Here is a 22,850-nt window from a genome sequence, read left to right on the forward strand (position 1 = left end):
CACACACAGGTTGAACTCGAGTGAAAATTTGTAGACTTCATCTTAAAGTAAAAAAATGGACACCTTGTTGAGTGTATCTTTGCTTGTTCCTCTCTCCACTCTTTGCTTGCGGATGTTCATGGATGCCATGTCATTTCACACAACAGTCACATCACGATTGCAAAGAATTCAGAATATTTTCAAACTACTCACAGAATTAGATTATCGGAAGAGAACTCTGACTTTCAAGGATCGGAATATTTGTAAGCTTCGCCAAAATTTTAAATAATGAATATTGAATACCTAAATGGATTTGCACAAACAATTATTATTATATCAAATAATTATTATTTAAAATTTATTTAATTGATGACAAAGATGCCATTGACGAAGAAACTAGAAAAGCAGTTTTACTTTGTAGAAATATTTTACAATTCCTACAGTACGAACCAGCTTCTAATGTAAAATGTTCTCAGATTACATTTGATGAAAAATCAACGCTATATCAACCTAGGGCAATTACATTATTTCATTGACCAAACAAACTCTCAAAATCATCCTCTAAAATGTTCTCAGATTCAGAGACCATGTTAAACGATGCGAAAAATGAGTCTGTGTTAGTTGTGTTTCCGCTGTTCACTGTTGGTATTTCATCAAATATTTCAGCAATAGCACTATTTTCAAGAGCAGCATCAAATCCGGGATATTGAATTGCAGAAACACCCAATTCATCAATACATTCAAGTGCCTGTGAGACCCCTCTCTTGATATTGAAAGGCGTTCCATTATAAATAATTCTCTCAACCTCTGTCTTTTTATCCTTAAGAGCCACAATAAATACAAGTGGTCGGTCATGGTTAATGTCTCTGAAAGAAATGGCATACTCGACATGGAGTGACATTAATGACGCTTGAATATTGAAATTGCAACAATTCACCACATTGGTGTCAATCCACTGTTCTCCTGCAAATGTCAATTCTTGCTGAGTTTGAAAATCTAGAATTTTGAAACAAATATCATGATCCTCAGACAACTGTGTTGGAACATCTACGTAGAGCAAGAATTGCTCATTTGGTGAAAGCTCCTTAGGGAATGCAAAATTGGGGAATTTTGACAAGTCCACCGAAATGCTTTGATGAAAGACAGTCACAATAATCCATTGCTTGAGTTGATCGAATAGTGTTGGTGGATGTGCTGCCTTTTGTTTGGCATTAGTATTATTTTGTAAAGGAATGGATGAGGACTTGGAACGTTTTCGTGCTGAGCTTTCTATTTGAGGTTGGCCTACCTCAGATGATGAAGCAGCACTGTGAGCGTCATCGTCTTCCATTTCATTCTCGTCGTCATTTTTCTTTCTCTTTTTGATTGTGGAGGTTGAGGTACTATCGGACGAGGCTGCTTCATGGTTCGACAAATCCAAAACGTCGTTGCTCTCTTCTACTTCATGATTAGCTGTTTCACACGATGAATGAATATCAATATACATGGTGACAAGTTTTTCCTTCTTGCATTTCAATAAAGCGGTATAACACTTGTCACTCTTGGTTGCCTTATTTTTCTTTTTGTTTGCTAAAATTTCGAAAATTGCAATAATGTTTGAATTTAAAGAGTCTGCAGAGGGAGATGCATGTTGAGGCGTACCATTCCTACCATGACCGAGGAACTTGGTGGTTGCAGAAAGATCCTTTCCACGTATCTTCATCTCCACATGTGGCAGAATGTTCTTTTTTTTGGGTGACGCCTTCTTCTTGGAGGCCCTAAAAGTTGATTCGTCCTCATCTTTTGTTTCTTCCTCTAATTGAAACTCCAGATCTGAAAGACTGTAATATTTACTTGGCAGAACCAACAACAAGTAATAGTAGCAATCGGTGCCAATTTTACAGGTCGACTTTTCTGACAACTTGGTGGACGAAACCACATTGGGTGAGTGATGAATACTCTGAGGATTTGCCAACCGATGCCAAGGTTGTTCCGAAGTCAAGTGGTTTCCCTTCTTTTTTGGTGGAAAGCCTTTCTTGATAAAGACATGAATACTATTCGCAGTTTGTTCCATCTCAGTCATGGAGCTCAAACTTCCTGGACTCTCTACCATGTTCACCTGAGTGGCATGTGTTTGAGGTGGTACTTGCAAGAGATTTGTATTATGTTTGTTTGTTGTATTAGGAGCAACTGTGGAAGAACCAATCATCGCAGCTGGATCCAGTGCTGTTGCATTTGAAGAATTGCCCATAGTCTGACTGCTCCCACTACTCCCATTATTGCTTCTATTCATCGATAGTGGTGGTGGTGTTGATGTTTGGCTAATATTCGTATTCGCAGGGTGGTGATTTGGGTTATTGAAGAGTTGTTGCCACAAGGCCGAGGCCGAGTCATGGTTATTTTTTGCCGCCAAATTCATCCATACCTGTTGTAGTGGATGATTGGGCGCCAAATCTTTCAACAGGACATTCATGTTGGGTGATGAGGAGTTATTGTTATTATGATTGGAAATCATGTTATTGGGTGAAGAGTAGGAGGAAGTGGAGCAGGGAGTTTGTCCATGATTGGCAAGCAGCATTGTGGAGAGAGCGGCTGCCACTGGAGGTGGTGGCGGTTGTTGAGAACAAACAGCCATGACTTGAGCCAATTGTTGTTGGAATTGAGTGACATCTAATTGGAGAGGGGAAGTGACGTTCGATGGTTGCACCACTGAGGAAGAACGAAGAGAGGTTGTTGTTGCTGTGGGTGAAGAAGTGCTTGCATTGTTTTTGACCTCACTACTATTGGTACCTCCATTATTGGTAAATTGAGATCCTGCAGACAACAAGATGGAATGTTGAGATTGAGGTTGTACGTTCGTATGGTGGTTGTTGTTGTTGTTATTATTATTATGAGAGGATTCATTCATCATGAGTCGCATCATTTGCATGACCAGATTGGAATCGACCATCATGGAGCTTTGATTGAGCATGTTCTGTTGTTGTTGTTGTGGTTGATTCATCATCAGAGAGGTGTTGTTGTTGTTGCTGTGGTTGTCTCCATCCATGAGAAGCATGGTGAGAGATTGGTGATGATTGTTGTGGTTTGCATTCATGTTGTTGTTGTTGAGGGTTGTAGGAGAGGAATGATTCATCATGTCGTCTGCTTTTGTTTCTTCACAAGTTTGTGGAATGTTAATCATGTCGTGCGTTGATAGACTCTACTACGAGTATAATCAAGCAATGAAGGACACAATGCGAGAGGTGTGTGTGTGCTCAATAAACGCAGCAGGGATGAAAATACAACACGCGAATCAATTTGATTTGGGAAATTCAATGAAATTATTACTACTACACTATGAGAGAAGAGAATACGCGAACGATGATACTTTGTTTTGCAAACTCTGTTTTTCAATATCAGGAAGTCTTTGAGACACCACAATGCTAATGTTGTTATTATTATCAAAATTCTTCTTCCGATGAATGCTTGCGCCAAATACCTACTTTGTGTGGCAGGTGACAAGTGACTTTTTTTTGGTATTTTCCACCATACAACTCCAGGCCTTAGTCTGTAGATCCTTTGGAGGGCATTTGTATGCTAGGGCCATCAGCTGAATATGCCACTATTTTTCCTCTAATGGAAGAAAAGAATGAGGAGAGTTAAAATTGGTCTTTGAGCGCTTGCTCCTACTCGAGACCATATTTGTGTGTTTAGTGAATTTCTCAACCATCGATGAATTGATTTTGGAAACGTGTTGAACACTGATCAGTGTTTGTATATGTGGTAAATTATATTAATCGAAATTTGAGTGTTTGGGTGAACAAAAAACTTGTGTTTTTATACAAGACCATGATGATTTTACAACTCACCTTGAGGTTGTATGTTTTTGACTTTTCGAGAGCGAAATGCTGCTTAAAGAATGATGCATGAGAATCCTCCTGATGATTCTCCGTTTGTGAGTGCTGCGCTTCTACGAACTCGTTTGTTTTGGGAAGATGACGACGAAGGAGGAGAGGTTTGCATGGGAGAAAACGAAGCTGAAGTACCTGCCGGTGAGGTTGATTGCATGCTTTGGTTGGTGGCGTTGGGTGTGCTTGGATAATTTTCGTCGTCACCAAGGCCATCGCTCGAGCTGATTGACTTTCTCTTCTTTAAGGTTTCTTGCTCCTTTTCAGTAAGTGACGATAGAGTAGGAAGAATGTGACCTTCCTTTGCCTGATAGTAGCTCATTACTGATACACCCCTCTCGAATACGAGTGTTTTTAGTCCTGGATTGTGACAATTGGTAACATCCATTACATCTCTGCTGCAGAGATCGGCTGATGTCTTGTTCATTAATTTCACCCAACAATATCTTGCGTTGATCCAAAATATCTTAATCATGCCGTACTTGTAAAATGCATTTTTGATGTGTTCGTTGGTTATTTCTTGTGTTAGACCAGTCAATAAAAATAAATCGGATCTATCTTCAAGTGGGTTTGGTTTTAGCAGCTTGAAATTATGGTCACAGTTCATTACGTTGATAATGTTGACCATTTCCTTAATATGAGATAAATCAGAAATTCCATGGAATAATTTGTTTCTATTGGTACCAATGATTTGGCTTACTTTCATGAATACAAAACCTGTCATGAATGCATCAAAAGCGGCTACATGATCAAAGTCTTTGATGCCTTCATAAAACTCGTCAAAGTTCTCAAATTTTGGCCCACCAACATCTGTTTTGTGCAGCATGTAATCAAAAACTGTTCTCAGTGAAGTATCTCTAACCAGAGCCGAAGAGATTTGTGGGTAGGTTTCACAAATATACTTGGTATCAATTACGCTGATTTTGAAACAATTATAAATCGAAAGACCATTTTGATTGTATAAAAAAGATGTTCGTCCATTAAGCGGAAACACTCACACACTTACTTTTCAAAATTTTCTCTAACAATTGCCTTAAACTCTTCAGAAGATGAAGGAAGTGGTTTGATGAATTTGTGGATTACATGCATCATATCCAAAAGAGCATTGTGTCCAATGAGAATTAAATGCTTGTGTTTTGTAAGTTCTCTTACAAGTCTAGTAAAACCAAGCTCTTGGTTTACTGCCTCTTCTATTTCTCTGTTCATTCGTTCTTCTGTTGTTTCAGTCCCCACTCTCTTGATACGTATGAATGACAATCTCTTGTTACTTGTGTTGACAGTATTAAGTACAAGCCTGCCTTCATATCTGTTGAATCGAACCCATGAATATTATTGATGAAAGGAAATATATTGATTACAGAAAAATGGTTATTCTCTGAAAGGTATATCACTGCAAAAAATAAAACTTACAAAGAACCCAATTCTTCAAATAAGAATTTTCGTTCGAACCCATTGCATGGATCAAGATCAAGCTCTGTATCGGTAGAGTTAGCAACCCAATCTGCGACTCTTTCTTTGCAATTTTCCAAAAACTCTCGTTGTTCAGGTGTCAATCTGCTACTATCAATTCTTTCGCCTCTGTCGTTGGGTCTTTTCCTAGTTCCAGAGCCAGATGCTCTGAATTTAGCAATTCTTGTAATTTTTTCTCTTGTGGAAGCTTCTTCGACCTCATTCATGTACGTGATACCATGAGCAATGACCTTATTGAGATCCATCTTGTTCTGAACTAAAAATTGAAGGCACGTGTTTTGACAAGAAAAGACGCTAGAGCTTCGGGATGGAGCTTTAAAAAGATAAAAGTTATATGGCTTTGCTATGACTTTAGGTGAGGCAGCAGCAGCATTTGATGTGGTCTTTTTGGCCAATGAATTCTTCAGCAATTGTCGTAAGCGTTCGGCTTCGTCTTGAATATTAGAAAATTCATCCTCAGGCCTTTCGACAAACCAGAGACAAAGACCGAATTGTACCACTTCGAATTGTGACGCACTATCTCTTAATTTTACATATCTATCTTCAATTGTATCAAAGGGAAAGATTTTGTGCTCATCACTACATATTTGTGTTAAGAAAAACATGTTTTCCATTTTTAACAAATTTTAACAAACGAAAAGAAATTCTTGCCAATTAAACTTACTCTAATTCCAAGCCAGTCATTTCCAGATCGAAACTAACAAATGCTGTCTTGGGCAGCAATTCTTTGATTTCAGCCAATTTTTCTTCAAAATTAATTTTTGTAACATCGATAATGGAGGGAGATTTCTTTGTGAGTGCTGTAGTTGCAGGAAGTTGAACGCATTGGGCTGATTCCGACGTAATTGCTAAACCCTTATCTGAATCATCATTATTAATTCCTCCTAACACAGTATCTGAATCAGAAGATGTTAAAGTATTTGTATTTTCTGCTTCTGATGATGATGGAAAAGTATCTCCCACAGCAGAAACAGCAGGAGTTGGTGTTGAAGTCTCCAACTCATCGGTTTTATCCATTTCATCACTATTGCCAAGAGAATTTACATCTCGATTTGATTGGGTCAAAGATGATTCATCAGAGGAGCCTTGCAAGGCTTGTTCGGCCGTGATGGTGTTATCATCAGTCGCCATTTTGTTATTTTCTTCTTCGTTTTGTGCCATTTTTTTCAATAATAAAAAACGAAATATTCTGATGCACAATGTTCGATGATGAAAATTTCAAACAAGGAGAAGTTGCGTTCTTTCAAGCACCTTTTGGATGAGAATATCTCGAGAAAATCCTCGATCTCTTTCATGCAAACAAAAGTTCAATGTGTTTGTTGATTTTTGGCAGAGTTCAAAAAAAAATTCAAACACATTGAACAAGAACCTCTTCTACACATTACTCGAGTGCAATTATCATCACCATTGTTACATTCACCAAGTTCTAACTTTTCATCAATAAACTCTCCACAACATCATGATTAATACCAAGAGGCTCCTTAAGGAGATTGAAACAAAAAAGAAGATCTCCGATGTGAAATTCTTTAAAGACGATGCCGACAAGAATCATGGTAAATCTCGAGGCACATCCACTTTCAATAGTAGCAACATGAATATAGCCTCCAAAAATTATGGTGTTCTTGTCTATGATTTGGAAGGTAAAAAGTCTCTCTCGGATATTGTTCAAAATTCCAAACTCAAAGCAAAATACAATACCGAGGCCAAAAACTATTTCAATTTAATTGATGATTTGGAATTTCCGACAGCATGTAACAATATTTGTTTAGCTGCTGATGAGAATCACTTGTGGGCTTCTGGAATTTATAAACCACAAGTGAGGTGTTTCACTTTGGATGATTTAACCATAAAGTTTAAGAGACATGTGGATTATGAAATTCTCAAATTATGTCCACTTACATCGGATTACAAAAAGATGGCAACTTTGTGTGTGGACCGATATATTGAAATTCATGCACAATGGGGAAGTTATTACCGATTTAGAATTCCAAAATATGGAAGAGACATTACGTATCATGATTATAGTGCAGAGCTTGTCATGGTAGGATCAAGTAATGAAATTTATAGATTCAATCTTGAACAAGGAATGTTTAGAAAACCAACTATGAGTTACTCGAATGCAGAAGCTATTAATACTGTGAAAATTAATCCAGTTCATCAACTTTTTGGACTTGGATGTGACAATGGATTTGTGGAATGCATGGATCCTCGTTCCAAGAAAATTATTGGATGCATTGACGCCTTTGATTCTATTCATACCATGTTAGGATCTTCTTCACTTGAATCTTCTTCACACGCTGTTACAGCATTCGAATTTGACAATGATGGAATTGGATTTGCCGTGGGTACAACCTCTGGACAGGTTGGACTTTTCGATTTGCGAAAGAAAGGAGCTGTCTTTGTGAAGGATCACCACACTGATTTGCCAATTGTTAAAATTGCATACCATGAAACTTCAAAGAATATTTTCTCAGCAGACACTCAAGTGGTGAAAATTTGGGACAAATCCAATGGAAACAATTATACCAATTTGGAACTTACAGCAAAAATCAATGACTTTTGTATCATTCCACACAGTGGTATGGTATTGGTTGGAGGAGAACGATCCAAGATCAAACCTTTCTATATTCCAAGTTTGGGACCTGCACCAAAATGGTGTTCATTTGTCGATCAAATTACAGAAGAACTCGAAGATTTCAAGAAGAATACAGTCTATCAAGATTTCAAGTTCCTTACATTGGAAGAAGTTCAAGAGTATGTTTTTTATTTCAATGATACTTTTCAGATTAACCTCCTATCATTGTACAATATGTGCCTAATATTTACTAACTGACACATCATTGGTAATTTGAAATGTTCAAATTATCCATTGCTATTGCTGCCATGTTCTGTACTGTTTATATGTGAACCTTGTATTGACTCGAACACTTAGTCTCGGATTGGAGGATTTATTTGGAACAGATTTATTACGGCCCTACATGCATGGTTTCTTCATTAAAATGTCTCTCTACAAAAGAGCTCTCGAGTACAGCAATCAAAAACCAGAAATTGCTCCTTCAGAACTTCTCACTCCAGGACAAGTGGACAGCATGTCTGAAGAGAGACTTAAGGAAGAACGTGTTAGGGCTCTTGTTGACTTTATTACGCAAGAAGAAGGTGAAGAAGAATCTTTCGCACAACAAAAACCAAAGAAACCACAAATCGCTGCTGTCGATGATGAAAGATTCAAAGAAATGCTTGATAATCCTGATTTTGCTGTGGATGAATCCGAAAAGAAGAAGAAGTTTGAGGAACGAAAAGCCAAAAGAAGAGAAGTTTTCGACACCTCGAGTCACAGACGAGACAAAAAGGCAGAAAGAGAGCAAGAAGATTCCATCGGAATTTATGGTATTGAGTCGGCACAATCTCTCAATTACAATGATCATGCCGACTTTTTAGATTTTGGTTCTAAGAACAAAAAAGAACGAAATATGACCTTCCACTCGCGATTAAACCGTAAAGGAGAGAATGAAGAGGACAATAACGAAGACAACGACGATGGACAGAAGAGAAAGAGACGAGGTGGTGGTAGTGGCGATAAAAGATCCAAGCACATCAAAAAATACTAAAAATTGACGCATATTAAAAAGTAGAATATAAAGTTTAAATGTTTTTCCAAATATCCATAAATGTTCGTCACCATCGACAAAGATTCACAAGATGAAAGAAGAATATATCATGCATTGGTTTTTAATGTTTGTTCTTGTTGTGCTAAGGTGAGTTGTTGTGATCTAAAGGGCTTTCACCTTGTCTTTCAGAACTTGGAAAACCTCAAAGAAAGCCGTAAAAAACAGGATATGACAAGTTGACATTCAAAAAGTAATAAAAAATCTTCAATGATCCTTTCCAACGATCGCTCTCATCAAGTCATTGCTCTTTTTTCGATCCACTCATTCCTTTTATGAGAGTCATGACGTTTTTTACAAATTGATTTTTTCGACCAAAACTTCAAATATCCAAAAAAAAATCGCTAACTGTTCTTCTTTGCTCGCTCTCTCATAAGAATCGCACAAGGAGTTTTTATGGGGCTTTATTATTAGTCATCACCCGCACCAGTACAACAACAACAACAACAACAACAACAACGCACCTAATAATACTCTCTGCAAAACTCCTGGTAACCAACCAACGTTGTAATTTGAGAATCACGTACTTGAATAACTCCAAAAAACGTCCGGGTATCACTTTCCATGAATCTGTAGTAAAAGGCTCTTTGATAGAATTAAAACTGATAATAGGCCATCATCATCATCATCATCATAGTAATAACATCCTAGATACACAAAATTCATCTACAATCAACAACAGCAACACTCATCATAGCGTACAATTGTACTCCTCTTAATCATCACTGATTCGTTCAAATTAATTTGTTGAAATTTGTTGTTATTCTTCGTCTTTGATAATAGTTATTTGAGTTGTTGCTGAAAACAAAATCCACTCGCATACACAATCATTCACCCTTTCAACAACCAAAACAATATAACTTGTAAGACAATCATGGTTCTCTCTCTATCCGGTAGCAGCAGCAACGGTATACCAATACCGTCATCTTCTGCAGCTTCCCCCACCTCTCCAAGAGGAATCCCTTCCAGCAACATTACGTCCTCGCCCAACAATAACTCCAGCCCTATTCCCATTCCCAACTTGGGCAACTCTCTCTTCACCAAACGAAAAACCTCTAATGCCAAATATAAGCCATCCAATCTTAGTATTTCATCAGTGCGGGATAACAAGGTTTCAAGAACACCCAAACAATTTGAAATTCCTCAGGAATTCTACATGTATTCATCATCAGTGCCAAATCCAACAACCACTTCTCGACCTTCTTCAGTTTCTTCATCATCCATGATGATGTATGGCATGTCAGCAGATGAGTCATCATCATCCCATCAACCACCCCATCATCACTACCATTCTAGTAAATCTCTCTCTTTTGCTAATACGAGCCATCGTCAACAAGATTTGCCATTCTCTCCACCTTCCACCTCATCAGCCATGATGATCAACACATCAACCATTTCAAGAGGACAACATGGAATGCATTCTGTTTCCTCCTCTTTTTCAAACTCGTCATCTTTACAAGCCACTCCACATTCTGCATCATCCTCTGGTTTCCATCACCCTCATCATTTCCATCACTCATTTTCTCAACAACATTTTCCACCAAATTCATTGGGTCATAATCACTACACTTCAGGTTATTTCAATCCCAATAGTTATGGCGATAGTAGTAGTGTTTGTTACTCGCTGAGCAGTAGTGTGGATTCTAGTTGCTCTTTTGCAAGTCAATGTTTCAGCCCAAATGGAGGTTCGTTCATTCCCTACGACAAATTAAATAGAAAATTTAGAAAAATTAAACCATTGGGAGAAGGGTCATCGAGCACGGTATCTCTTGTACAACAAGAGAGCACTGGTCTATGCTTTGCTGAGAAGATCATTGAACATTATGAAGAACGAGAATCCATTGTAAAGAATGAAGTTAAATTTCTATCGATATGTAAACCCTGTCCAAACGTTGTGACGCTCTATGACTGTTTTCAGAAAGGAAATTCTATTCACTTGATTTTGGAATATATGGAAGGAAATTCTTTGGACATCATTGCCAAAAGATACGGTAAACTTTCAAAGAAACAACGTCAAGCCATTGAGGAAGATTTGGATGCACCTTTACCAGCTCATCTCTCACCAATGACCTATGAGGATTGTGGTGACTCAGAGTTAATTACTTATGACGACGATTTAGATGACTTGAATGGAAATGATGTTATGGAAGATGAAATGTTCCCCATGTCAGATGTTAACAGTAAGGCGGACAAACAGACAAAGAAACATCATTCAGCTCGCAGAAGGCTATTCGCAGAAGAGACTACTGATAGTGCTAAAAACAGTGCCAGTGACCGTTGCCGCGGTATTCCAGAGGAGATTCTGGGCTTAATGGTTGTTCAAGTTATAAGAGCACTTTGCTTCTTAGATGAACACAATGTAATTCATTCTGACATTAAGCCTAGCAATATTCTTCTCAATAGGAGAGGCGAAGTGAAATTGACAGATTTTGGGCTTTCCACTTATGCTGATGTTCCACAGAATAGACTAGGATCTTTTGCCTACATGAGCCCAGAAAAATTACAACATGGAAAGCATAGTCACAAATCTGATATCTATTCATTAGGTGTTTCCATGTTGGAATTGTCGAAATGCCAATTCCCATTTTCAGAGAGTGGTTTTCATATGCACGAAATTCAAACTCTGGATGTGGAAAAATTCGTTGGAGATTCGCATTCTTATGATTTTAAGGACTTTGTGAAGAAGTGCATCCAAATTGATCCTTCCTCAAGGCTTTGTGCTTCAGAATTATTGCAACATGAATGGATGCAACCTTTTAAGAATTTAGATAGTGACATTGTTTGTGCCAAAATTGCAAATTGGTACAATAAACTGTTTTCTTGAAAGGCTTTCCTTCATGAATTGCTGTTGTTTATTTGCCTTGTGTTGTGATCACTCACATTTCTATCTCGAACCTTGGTATTGAACGTAATCTAGAGTCATAATATTAATCCTCACGAACCCATTTGACCAACTTTTTCTCTTGTGCCGAATAGTACTTGATGAGTCGAATCTTTTTGCAATGATTGACAATTTGATTCTCAAGTTGAGTGATATTCATGGGCTGCCTGATGTCAAAAACATCGAGTTCTCTCAAAGAATTCGAACGAATGATCATGTTGCTGTCAAAAGCTCCATTGGATAAATTCAATCTCTTCAAATGTTTAAAACTTTCAATGTCCTTGGTGAGTAATTTACACATCGAAGGACCCATCATGGGCTTGTTTCCAGAAAGATCCAACGTTCTCAAATTTGGAAAAAGAAAATGCCAAGAGCAATAGTGAAATACATCATTGTCAGCCAAACTCAATTCTCGCAACGAGGGATAACAAGGAGCAGATAATTTTCCATTCTTGTGCATTTCCACAAACATGGACCTTAATTGAAAATACAATTCCTGAATCGTCTCCTGACTCAATTGACAATCAATCAATTTGAATGATTTTAAGTGATTATTGAATGTGAAAAATGGTAACACCACAAAATGAATATAATAATTTGCTTGATTCGAGCAATTCGAAAAAGTCACTGATTGAATGAATGGAATGTAGAAAAAATTTCGAACTTGATAAAATTGAATGGAAAATCGATGTTTGGATCGAGTCGAGTCCTGTGGTTGAGTTGTTGTTGTTGTTGCTGATACCAATGTTTGATTATCATCAAATCCCTCATGAATACGGCCTTCTTCTTCTTGAATATTATTATGATTCATTGTCGAGTCCTTAGGATTGTGTTCTTCAATTTTCTTTCGAATTTGAATAGCAATTTGTGCAGAACCAAGTGATTTTGATCTTCTTCGTTGTTGCTGTATTGAAAGAGAAGGGTTAGAATTCAGTAGTGTGTAAAATTGTTGTTGTTGTTGTGATTGTTGATGATATTCATTGCTCAATCGTTTCACACTTTTCACAACATGTCTCAAATGTTTTGGTAAATGTGAATGCAAGGAAGGAATCATTGAAGATGGTTTTGAAAAACTATTCAAAGGATTCAATACAGAGTCATGGCTCTGTTCTTCAGTGTCTTCCAATAATGATAATGAATGTTGTTGTTGTTGTTGTTGTTGACGATTCGAAAGTAAATTTTCAAATGAACTTGGACTTGCTGTGAGCATGCTTAAAAAGTCATCGTCATAGGAAATTCTCAATCTTTTACATGAGGAGCGAGGTGAAAGCATGGTATTCAAGAGAGGAGGATTGGAATGGTATGAATGGTTGGAAAATTGTTGTGAAGAGGATGAAGAGGAGTGAGTGTGTGTGAAATTGGTTGTTTCTTGTTGTAATTGTCGTCCATTTGGTGATGAATTTGTTTGATTCATTTGTGGTTGAGTTTGCCATGATTGTTGTGAATTTGTTTGTAAATGATTATTTGTAGGATTGAGTGGATGATTGTTGTTGTAATTCACAAAAATTGATGAATTATAACTCGTACTCGAATAATCTCTATAAAAGGAATTATACAGAGCCAACATTTGATCAAATCCAATAAATTTCAAATGTGCATAAAAATCAAAAAGAAACAATCTCTGATTTCTTTCCTTTTCAAAAACTCCAAATAATTTTGACATGACATTTTGTAATGAAAATGGAATGGATTTTGTGAGAGAGGCAGAAGAAGGTGAAATGGAACGTTTATGAAGACAAGAAGAAGAAGATTTTTTAAGAGAAGGAGGAGGAGGACAAAGAGAGGACTCTCCATTTGGGAGGGATGAAGAGTTATTGGTGTTGTTAATGGTGGTGTTTGGTTGAGAGTTGGATTGGGTTGATGAATGAGTGTCACTTGTCAATTCTTTTAAATTGGACATACTACTCGCAGTTTCTTCGTAGAGTAACATTTTTTCATACAGATCACTGTAATGTGCTGTTTCAATTAATTTCTTGGAATAGAAAATAATTTCTGGAAATTTAATAAAAGTTAAAATATATAAAATGACATCAAATGGTAATTTCTTAAAATCATCAAAATCAATATATTCCGAATATAATTTGTTATAGACAGTTATCATGTTTTTTGTTGGAGCAATGAACATGCCATGATCATAGTAATAGATGTGTTGCATTTTTTATGTGTGGCTGTTGCGAAATGACCAATTTGGAAGACAGTTGCCTCTTGAAATGCCAGATGTCAAAAATGTCATCCATTCACATGAGAAGAGGAGAGCAAATATTCTCATCACCACCACTTCCAACAATTGAATCAACTCCTAAAGTGAAGAGGACCACTCTCTGAGTTGAGAACAGGATACTAGCAGGATGGCTTTCCGTTCGATCGAATAACAAATTCCTTTTTTGTTTGAACATGAAAGAACGAACGTGATTTTTTCTTTTCATTCGAATTGAATTCCAAATTTAAAACAAAATCATCATTTACGCACACAGGTGAGGAGAAGGTGTTATGACTTTTATTGAAAATGATGCAACAAGCCACACGACCTTTCGAATCGGATGACTTGGACTCCACAACAACATCTTCCGAGATCCTTGTACCAAATGATCCAAATTTGGATTCATCCTTGAATAGGACAGTTACATCATCATCATCAAGGGATCAACAACATTATTTCAATTTCAATAATAATAGTAATAATAATAATAATAATAACAACAATAACAATATTAATTTTAATATCAATGAATTATTACAAGAAAGCCTCAACAACAGAGATGATATTCCATTATTGAATCAACCATCCATCCATAACCGTAGCCATCACCAAGAAGGAATTCCCAATGATGAAATCAACACTTCCACCACCACCACAACAACAACTAATTTTCCATCTCCTCCTCAAGAAGAAGCTTACGGAAAAGTAACTTCAGGATCTTCCGATGATGATCATCCCCATCAACCAACACAACCAACACAACCACCATCATCATCAACGTTTGAACAAACACCCATCCAATATTGGATTCCCATGCATAAACCTTCCTCCACTTCCTCCTCTTCCACTTCCGTATTATTGGAAGCATCCAATCAACAGGATCAGCAACCACCATCACCACCACCACAAGAAACACACGAAACATCATCCTCTGCTTTAACGATCATGATCAGTCCATCATCACTTGATGATTCCTATTTAATGGTCGACGTGAATGAGAGAGGAGATTTATATACGAGTCAGACCTTTCTGGATTCGAATGGAGTGAGACACGATGAAGAAATTCGTAAACTTGGTGATAGATATCCGAGTATGATTCCGAGTCGAGCATCTCTTCCCAAGTACAGCGTGTGTTTGGATTTGGATCAAGTGGCTAAGGAGATGGGAAGTGATATTGAGATTGATGTGAGCTCGTTTGTGGTGAATCCAAAAACCACCACAGCTCCAAATGTTTGTGATGCTGCTATCACCACAAATACTACTACTACCACATCGATCACCACAGAATCTCCAAATGTCATGATGGATTCATCTTCCTCTAATTTACAGTATCGGAATGAGGAGATTCATGCAATGACCATGTATCCCTTGTTAATTTCAGCAGTAGATTCTGATTCGTTATTTGGGAGTGCTATTGGCAATGGTCCATTGGTGAAACTACGGAGTGGTGGTGCTGGTGTTGCTGGAAGTAATTTAGGTCAGGCGTTAATGGTTTCTTCTTCGAACCATGGTGTCGATGCTGTCAATACTCAAGAATCGAGAGTGGATTTAATTCCATTATTACAGCCACAAATTGAATTAGGATATTTAAATAATTTATTATTGAATGAATCGATGGTATTGGAAAGTATGGGAAGAAGACAAATTGAATTTCATCATGATTTTTATATGCTGTGTTATGAATATTATAATTCATTCTGTAAAATCAAGAAGCTGAAAGATTCTTTTGCACAATTATTATCGGAACAGAAACAGTTACAGAAATCGATCTTTACATTCTCGACTAAAACTTTTCAGTCACCCAGCTGTCAGTGTGGAGATGGCTATCAATTGGTGGGATCGGTGACAGCTCTCAATGCTACACCTAACAAACATGTGATTGAAACTTTGAAGAAAAATTTTGCACAAACTCGAACACTCTATCATGATAACATTGTGGAGGCAAATTTACTGAACAAGTATGCCAATATTCGAATTAGTCATTACTTGGATGAAATTATTTCCAGTTCGAATTTATTTAATGTGCAAGCACCTATTGTGTTGACATTACAACACCATTCACGTTCAGAGTACGACAATGAGATGGTTGAAAAATTGAAAACCTGCATTCAGATCTTGTTCTTTTTTGAGCAGGCCACACACGGAATGGCGACTATAGTGACACCTTTAGGATGCTCAGAATTAGAGACCTCGCTCGATGAGACCATGAACGAACTCAAGTCGTTTAGGAGTGACATTCGAAATTGGATTTTGTGGTCAATCACACAACTCATGAAAATGTCCACCATTGAAGATAATCGATTTGTTATTTTTGAGCTTGTCAAATGTAGACATGTTGGTTCTTGGGCTTCATTTGCTCTCCAATTTCCAATAATTGATTCTGACAACAGCGTTGATCAATTTCTTGCCTTTCTCTCACTATTCCTAACTCCTACGTATATCAAAGAAAATGAGCTCATTCTCACTGAAGACGATTATTTAAGCCTGTGGCAACAACTACCATTATTTGAAAGCATGGATTATATATTATCAGGATGCACACAACAATTTTTCAAGGAAAAACAATCTTCCTATTTTACCTCCTTCTCGCGAGCATTTTCTTTCATTGATACTGTGCTCTATATTTTATATCAGGCCTTAATTAATTTCAGCAAGTCGCCCACTCATTCTTCTTTCACTCGAATGCTGTCACAAAATATGGCACGACTTGTACAGATGGCTTCCAATTCGATCAGTCAATTGGAAGGAGTAAGCACTGAAGATGTTGAATATTTATTTAACAGTTTCTATGTGAAGGTAGGTCATTTTGTTTGCCGGCGAACCAACTGTTTCAATGGTTCATTACGTTTCACTTATCATTATTGATCAACTCTGTACATGGAATGTAGTGTTTCAAGGGACTTCTCTCTTCAACGTCGAACTTGTGGTCCTTCCTTTCCGAGTTACCATATGAAATCATTTCTGAAGCTTGTGCATGTTCGATATTTTGGATCATGTTTAGAGATGAGAAAACAGTAGATATGAACATTTCATACGATATTTTAAGAGATCTTGATTTGTGGACGAACAAGTTGAATGAAAACAAAACGTTACGAAACAATTTTATCCAAAAGTTCCAAAAGAAAGAATGTGGATATTTATTCCCAGTATTGTCTCGTTTGGGATGCTCTCACTCTTTTGGTCTTGCGTCAATAATTGTTCATGAATTATTCTTTATTGGATGTAAGTGGCATATTCACTTGTGTAAGGTTTTGGTTGATTCACCACTTCTGTGAAAAATGATTTCTGATTATTATTACAATTATTCACTGGCTAGTTATTAACGATTCATCAAGAGATACTTACTTTAGAGATGCTACAAAAAATATTGTTCTCATATGTGAGGCACATCCAAGATTAATATCTCTAGTATTGGCGCTTGTCACAAAATATTTAAAATTTGTGGATCGATATTCTCTGACCATTTTCAAGCAGTTGCCTTTGAAGAGCTGGAAGATTACCAAAGACAAGGACTTGTCTCTACTTGAAGAGCTCCTTCTCAAACCAATGATAAGCACAGAACATGAATTAGCTCGATTTATCATTGAAAATCTTCCTTGGAGTGACGATATCAATAATACTCTTCTACCTTTGGAGGTACAACAAAGGTTGATGATTCTCGTTGCCAAAGCTGTCTCCTATCATAGAAAAGATTCTCAATATTCATTTATTAGAAAAGACCCATGGAATGAGCTTGAGGAATGGGGCTACTCAGTTTTACAACGAGTTAAACTTTATGATGAGATTCAAACACCACTCGTGACCATCCATCCAATTGACCATCCGTCTCTAAGTGGTCTCTTACACAGCGTCGAGGCATCCAAGAAGAATATTGATGGAGTGAGTGCATATACCTTGTTGTCTCTAAGTGAAGTTGGAGTCAATTTGCAAAGGTACAATGAAATTGCTAAAGGTTGGATCGAATTAATGATTAACACCAAACCAAATAGAAGAGCTCTCAGAATCATGTTGGAATTGAGTGTGAGATTTTCTGAGAGTGCAAAGAATTCCATTAATGATGTCTCTGCTCCTAACTATCTCACATTTCAACCACACCTCGATAATATTCTCAATCTCGATACAAACAAATCATTTCTTGGAAGATTGGTTAATTCAGAAAGGACTATTGGAGAGTACACATGCATAGTGTCCACAGGAGTTTGTTCCTTCATTGAAAATCTGTTTGATGCTAAAAAGCTTTCAACTCTAAAAAGTTTTTTAAGTTTTTGGTTGAATGAATTTACGAGTGTGACCTCGTGGACGACCAATACCTGCTGCATGTACATTCTTAACTCGATATGCAAAACTGTATTGCAACTACACCTCGTTGCTGAAACAGGACTTCCAAGTTTCTTTTCACAACTTGACGCCATGGAGAATTTTGGACTCTTTCCAAATGGACTCTTTAGCTCATCTTCCACAATTGTTCACGCTCCTTTCTTTTCAAAAGATATTCGACCACAAACACAGTATCCTCATCTTTCATTGTTTTATTTGCTTGGAATTGCATCACAGGAATTTCACAAAAGACAACAAATTGCCAATTTAACCCTCTCGAATAATTATCAAGTTGCCTCCAAATCCTTTGATCCCGTTCGTTTTTCAGTTTATAGAGTATTGAGCTATTGCATTTTTCTATCAGATATTGTGGCGGATCCTAATACGCCCTTGCAGAACGTTCACGAAATTCACGCATGTCTTCCTATCTATTGGCAACTCTTCTTTTATTTATATTTCGAAAAGCAACTCGCTTCTGCCAATATGGTCAGATTTTTTGGATATCAATTCTTGGACATACCAAACAAGGACAAGATTATTTCACAAATCATTGAAAAGTTGGAAAATCTTAAAACATTTTATGGAAAATCGACCATTTCCAATGCTGCTGCTTCCATTGAGCTTTATCATGCCATGGTGATTTGGTTGAACTCTACGAAAGACTCTTTTCACACTTTGATTAACATGATCATGACACAAAATATAGATATAACAGGCAACATTTTGATACAACCATATTTTCTACCAAGTAAATTGGTGAGCGTCATGAATGAAGATTTATCGAGAGATTACTCGTTCTTGTGGTATGACAATGTTGATAGCTCTGTACTCCATGCCATCCAAATCTCTCAAGTGTCACAATACCTTTCTCTGATTTATCCAAATTTGAGTCCACGTTCTCAAAAATTACTCACAAGAAAGAGCACTCGTTCTCTGATCTTTAACAATAGCAAAGTGGATTTAGCATACCTAAAGAAAAAAGAGAAGGAAACAATGAAACAAATTCCAATTTTACGAACCTTCTATGTGAGTAATATGAGAAAGGGATTTGTGGTGAATCTCGCGGATATAGATCCTGGAATCATTCTAAATTACACAAGCAAATACTCAACTAATAAGGATACTCATACCCATGCAGACTCGGAATTCATCTCTCTAATTCCTCGAATGTATGACAATGTTCGAAAACAAAAGACTTTAGAATTGAGGTGTTATAAGGGAATGTTTTGTAAATGGCCAGGAAAAGTGTTATTCTTTTATGATGAACCTGAAGAGAATAAGGCCATCACACAACGACTTGCTAACAATAGATCTCATGTTTACAAACTCGTTGAATCTGATGACATTGAACCCTACTTTTGCCACTTTCTTCTTCAGTTGGACATTACTTTGAGAAATGTCGAAAGTCAAGCATTAGGAAGTGCCATCTTTTACCATCTCTTACACTATTATCAAGCTATTTGCACCATATTTCCACCTTTTCGAAACAGTTTAGAAAGAATCTTAAAGAACTATGCTGAAAAATACATTCGAAATCAACCTCATGAAATGATGCCTCTCATGCGTGACATCATGATTGATCCATATCGAACGAGTCTACTCTCCTCTTTTTTCAATCCCATGCTCTGTCCTGAACTGTGGTCAACTTATTTGCAACATCTCTACATGGAGAAGCGAAAAATGTTTTCAGGGAACATGATGTTACTCTATTCAAAATTTAAAGTGGATGAATGGTTAAAGAATGATTGCAGTTTAGAAGCTCGACAATCAGTGATTGATCATTGCATTGAAGCTCTTGTCATGTACAGAATGGATATTACGAGTAAGGGAATATTGTCACGTACGGATGAAAAGGAAATTTTCAACTTTTATCTTCATCTCATTCCAAAATGTGTGAACCATCAATTCTCAGAGTTGTACATTTACTCAGTTCGTAAAATTCTGCAATTCACCGCCGATTTACCGAGTGAAATGATTTCTACGTTCAATCAGATGGTTTTTATTGAGGCCTCGAATGATGATATTCTCAGACAGCACATGGACGTGACACGCGAGTATTTATGGAAATCGAGGAAAATTGGTAACCCTGTTTATTCTGTGATACCAACTCCAAATGTGAAAGAACTTGTGCTCATGACTGAACGTATGATTTGTGCATGTCATGCGACGTCTCCTCTTGTCATAGAGAGTCAACAAATATTCGAAATAATTTGTAAGGTTTTTGAACCTTTAATTTTCCCTGTACCAGCAAATTCCATTTCACAATCTACTTCGTCTCTGAGCTCAGGACATTTCATTTCTCCATGGATGGACAAAGATCATGCCATTGCATCCTTTGTGGTGGGAAGTTTTGTGAAATGCATCAAATTTGTGCTTCAATTCAACAAGGACATTTTGAATCATTTGTGGAATTTGTATGCCAAGTTTATATTCCCAAATATGGAAACGAATTGTGTGAATATTTATAATCAAGAGCTGACACAAATCGATTGGTCCATGTGGAGTGTCATCAATTTCGATCAAATTGCTCAACTCAGAGAAGTATTGGATGAGCCTGTGAAAAGATCTCTCAGCGCCAACTCCTCCACACATCGAGTGCTGATCAAAACAATTATTACTTCCATACCATGGATGATCATTGTTGACAGAATTTTAAAATGTGGAATTGGAAAGGATTTGACCAGTCGATTGTATTCAGACATGCTTTGTTTATTTGTTTCTGCACTTCTCAAAATAACTCCATCGCAACAAACAGATGATGCATTTCTCAATCTTGCTGATCACACTCTATCAACGAATATCGAATGGAATAGAATGAATGTCGAACACTTTCATATGGTCTTGAAGCTATACAGCAAGAATTTTATGGATATTAAGGAATATGGTTACAATTCAATATCAAATCAACATCTCGATGTGGCATTTAGATTTTTAGAACATGCATGTCTTTGCAACTTGAGTGACTCGACACTCGTACAGAATCCACACACAACTCAACTACTTGATCATATTATCTATGAATCCACTACAGTTTCACATGATCCAATCCATGATGAGGAAAGTATTGAAAATCCAAATGCTGCAAGTGTCAGTGCCTCTACAAAACTTCTCATTCTCTATTATATTGATTTTGTTATTAGTACTATTGGTTATGTATTGACCACACAAACACAATCAACAAATGCACCTCCAATGATTGAGACATACTTTTTGAGTGATGTCACAAGACCATTTGTTTGGATCATGAATGAGATTGTCTCTCAAAATGATTTCAATGCCATCATTGAGCAGTTGCTTCAATTGTTAACATTTTGTAATCATCCTTATCCTGAGTTTGACAAGGTATTCCAATTCCTCATTTCGAAGGTTTTTGAACATCCTCAGAAACTATCTCTTCCTCTTTTCATTGCAGCTCAGTCCGTAAAGAATTATTCCAAATGCGTTCTTTTGATGGAATTTGCAATTAGAGCTTATTTAGGAACAAAACCATTGTCTCCATGGAATGAAATAATTTCAAACTTGTGGCTTCCTCCCAATGAAACTCTTATTCGTCAATTCTCTTCAGCATGCATTGAAAAAGGGTGTCCATTGACTTTCTTTGTTCATCATTTGAAACGATTAATGGTTGAGAGAGGATCTATGATGATTAATTTCGAAAAGATTGTTGAAGAATTTGTTTTGAATTCGAATATATTTTGTAAGGATCAAATCGATCTCATTCAAGTCATCAATGGAGGCAATTACATTGACGCATGTCATTTGAAATCTGAACTCTATCTCGTTCCTGTTTGGTCTCTCTATATTAATTTATTGATGGAAAATAGACCTTCACATTTGGTTCTTCTTGGTGACAATAGTGTTATGACCATGTATCCTCAATTGCAACAACAACAACAGTATGTGAATGCACAAAGTAAGAATGTCGTGTCCACACTTTGTTATTTGGATTCTTTAATTGATCGAACGGCCTTTATTTCTCCTCCACAACAATTTTATGTTGGATTTGAAGGAATTCTTGCCTTTACAAATTTACTTCTCACCATCAGTGAAGATCGAAGCACAGAGAGTACTCTCTCAAAAGTTGTTTCATTCTTTTCTAAAAAGAATGCTCTTGAATCGTACCATGAAGAGTTCAAAATATTTGCAAGAGCATTGGGAGTTTTCTTGTTATGTCACACTGCAAAGTTTCATCCTGATGATCAGAAAGCAGTGAAAGAATATCAAAAACTTAAAAACGTTCTGGACAAGAAATTAACAAAAACAAATTTGGAAGCAAAGGAGAAGAGATGTCTTGAAATTTTAAATCGATATCTATCGAGTGAAAATTATGGAGAAATGAACTTTTTAATGGGACTACAATCATTAATGTTTGAATTATTGAGTGTCATGTTTGACAACAAGCAAATTAGTGTGTTTCCTTATTTTTGAATAATCCATCTAAATCTCAAGAATCATCTTGACAATGGACGATG

At 36.8% G+C, this 22,850-nt stretch overlaps 6 protein-coding genes across 6 annotated transcripts; 3 read left to right on the forward strand and 3 right to left on the reverse strand.

Moving 5' to 3' along the window:
* Positions 1 to 508: 508 nt before the first annotated feature.
* FDP41_005960 (uncharacterized protein) lies at positions 509 to 3,139 on the reverse strand (the record flags this gene model as incomplete). Its single annotated transcript, XM_044709542.1, has 1 exon — positions 509 to 3,139. One exon carries the CDS (start codon positions 3,137 to 3,139, stop codon positions 509 to 511), a length of 2,631 nt encoding a protein of 876 aa, XP_044559920.1.
* A 710-nt stretch (positions 3,140 to 3,849) lies between these two features.
* FDP41_005961 (uncharacterized protein) lies at positions 3,850 to 6,476 on the reverse strand (the record flags this gene model as incomplete). Its single annotated transcript, XM_044709543.1, has 4 exons — positions 3,850 to 4,762; positions 4,852 to 5,151; positions 5,256 to 5,894; positions 5,980 to 6,476. The coding sequence occupies 4 exons, from the start codon at positions 6,474 to 6,476 to the stop codon at positions 3,850 to 3,852; spliced, it is 2,349 nt and encodes a 782-aa protein (XP_044559921.1).
* A 298-nt stretch (positions 6,477 to 6,774) lies between these two features.
* On the forward strand, positions 6,775 to 8,923 carry FDP41_005962 (uncharacterized protein; the record flags this gene model as incomplete). Its single annotated transcript, XM_044709544.1, has 2 exons — positions 6,775 to 8,069; positions 8,248 to 8,923. The coding sequence occupies 2 exons, from the start codon at positions 6,775 to 6,777 to the stop codon at positions 8,921 to 8,923; spliced, it is 1,971 nt and encodes a 656-aa protein (XP_044559922.1).
* Positions 8,924 to 9,854: 931 nt separating this feature from the next.
* Positions 9,855 to 11,804, forward strand: FDP41_005963 (uncharacterized protein; the record flags this gene model as incomplete). Its single annotated transcript, XM_044709545.1, has 1 exon — positions 9,855 to 11,804. One exon carries the CDS (start codon positions 9,855 to 9,857, stop codon positions 11,802 to 11,804), a length of 1,950 nt encoding a protein of 649 aa, XP_044559923.1.
* Positions 11,805 to 11,907: 103 nt separating this feature from the next.
* On the reverse strand, positions 11,908 to 14,016 carry FDP41_005964 (uncharacterized protein; the record flags this gene model as incomplete). The annotated part of the gene is made up of 1 exon (XM_044709546.1): positions 11,908 to 14,016. The coding sequence occupies one exon, from the start codon at positions 14,014 to 14,016 to the stop codon at positions 11,908 to 11,910; it is 2,109 nt and encodes a 702-aa protein (XP_044559924.1).
* A 351-nt stretch (positions 14,017 to 14,367) lies between these two features.
* FDP41_005965 (uncharacterized protein) lies at positions 14,368 to 22,806 on the forward strand (the record flags this gene model as incomplete). Its single annotated transcript, XM_044709547.1, has 3 exons — positions 14,368 to 16,857; positions 16,950 to 17,283; positions 17,378 to 22,806. 3 exons carry the CDS (start codon positions 14,368 to 14,370, stop codon positions 22,804 to 22,806), a joined length of 8,253 nt encoding a protein of 2,750 aa, XP_044559925.1.
* Between the last annotated feature and the right edge of the window lie 44 nt (positions 22,807 to 22,850).

The sequence above is a fragment of the Naegleria fowleri genome, assembly GCF_008403515.1.
Source record: "Naegleria fowleri strain ATCC 30894 chromosome Unknown tig48, whole genome shotgun sequence".
Lineage (NCBI taxonomy): Eukaryota > Heterolobosea > Eutetramitea > Acrasida > Naegleriidae > Naegleria > Naegleria fowleri.